Source organism: Mesitornis unicolor, unplaced genomic scaffold, assembly GCF_000695765.1.
Source record: "Mesitornis unicolor isolate BGI_N332 unplaced genomic scaffold, ASM69576v1 scaffold34005, whole genome shotgun sequence".
Taxonomy (NCBI): Eukaryota; Metazoa; Chordata; class Aves; order Mesitornithiformes; family Mesitornithidae; genus Mesitornis; species Mesitornis unicolor.
In genome coordinates, this window is record NW_010185390.1 from 5,476 (window position 1) to 6,884 (window position 1,409).

General features: G+C 58.4%; 1 protein-coding gene across 1 annotated transcript in view; it reads left to right on the forward strand.

Annotated features, from left to right (window-relative positions):
• Positions 1-72: 72 nt before the first annotated feature.
• TMCC2 (transmembrane and coiled-coil domain family 2) overlaps positions 73-1,409 on the forward strand; it is a gene marked incomplete at its 3' end in the record, with an annotated part of 4,991 nt that continues 3,654 nt past the window's right edge. Inside the window, exon 1 of the mRNA XM_010184828.1 lies at positions 73-78. Coding sequence (XP_010183130.1) covers positions 73-78 — 6 coding nt within the window. The remainder of the gene's footprint in view (positions 79-1,409) is intronic.

Here is a 1,409-nt window from a genome sequence, read left to right on the forward strand (position 1 = left end):
AGGCTCCGGGACATCGCAGGGACGCAGCCGAGCAGCCCACGCCGAATAGCCCAGGGACCCGAATAGCCCGCGATGGAGGTAGGTGCTGTCAGCTGTTTGGGTTAGAATAAGACCATGGGGAGGATGGCAATGGGCAGAGAGACCCTCGGGGGCTTTTGGTACCTCTGTTTCTGGCGCTTGGTGGATGAGACCCACTGGCAAGATCCGTGCCAGCACAGCAAGGACAGGGTGGGAAGCTCCGCTGCGAGATGAAACCCTGAACGTGCCTCCCGACATTATGCGGGAAAAAATTGCTCTGAGGCTGGTAAAAAAAAAGCCGGCCCGAGGTGTCCGTCCAGGGGTGACGGGGGAGCAGACAGGAGCACACGGCGCTGCCTGCTCCGGTCTCTGCTCAAAGGGAGGGTGGGAAGCGTGAGTCAGGGCTCCTGCTGCTATTTTCAACGCCTGGGGTGGGGAACATGGTCTGGTGGGAATAGCGGCTGTGCTCCGGGAGGCACGGGGCTGCAAACGCACATGGGGCCAGGGATGGGACTGGGACAGGACTGGGGACACCCAGAGCATCCCCCGTAATGCTGGGCTAACTGCAATCACCAACTCACAGGACGGGCTGATAAAGTGCACTGGGGATGAGGAGCCACATTTAACGACTGCCCCAAAATCAACCTCTCCACATCCACTGCCCACCTGCATTTCTCTGCCGGCCGTGGCCTCTCCAGAGCCACCGAGGACCCGGGACACAGTGACACCCGCGCTGCGGAGCTGTCAGATCGGTGCAGCAGCTCCTGGGGTCCTCCCTGCGTCCCTCGGTGCTACTTCACGTTTTCCATGCGTGCGGGTGCACATGGTCCATCCCACGGCCGTTTCTTGCCCAGGTTGTGTTTCAGCTGGGAACCACGGCAAAAAGTCCTCGCTCGGGGTCGATGCAGCCGAGCCACGGTGTTGGCTCATCCTCTGTGAGCCCTGGTAGGGTACGGGGAATGGAAAACAGGATAGTACAGGGCATGAGGAAGTGTCTGGAGAGTTACGGTCTGGACTTTGCAGTAATTGTGCCATTTCTGAAGAATGGGTTCAAATCCCTCCCTATGGGCAGACCCACAGCCCTGCACCGGGGACACAGCCCCAAGCTCCTCACCTTTCTTCCGTCAAACCTGCAGCGACAAATAAACCAGCATTGCATAATTGTGCCCGGCCGTAGCCCTCCGAGTACTGTTTGCTCAGCTTATTAGCTTGAGCCTTTTGCATATCTCAGCTCTCCTGGGCTGAACTCTGTTGATAAGAATGGTTTTTCTCCCTGCGTCCTGCATTCCTCCCGCATCCCACACCAGCCCCTGCTCTCCCCTCTGAGCCTGCCTCGAAAACAGCGTTTTCATTTCGCCATGCCTACCAGAAGGTTTTCTGCATGTAGGGAA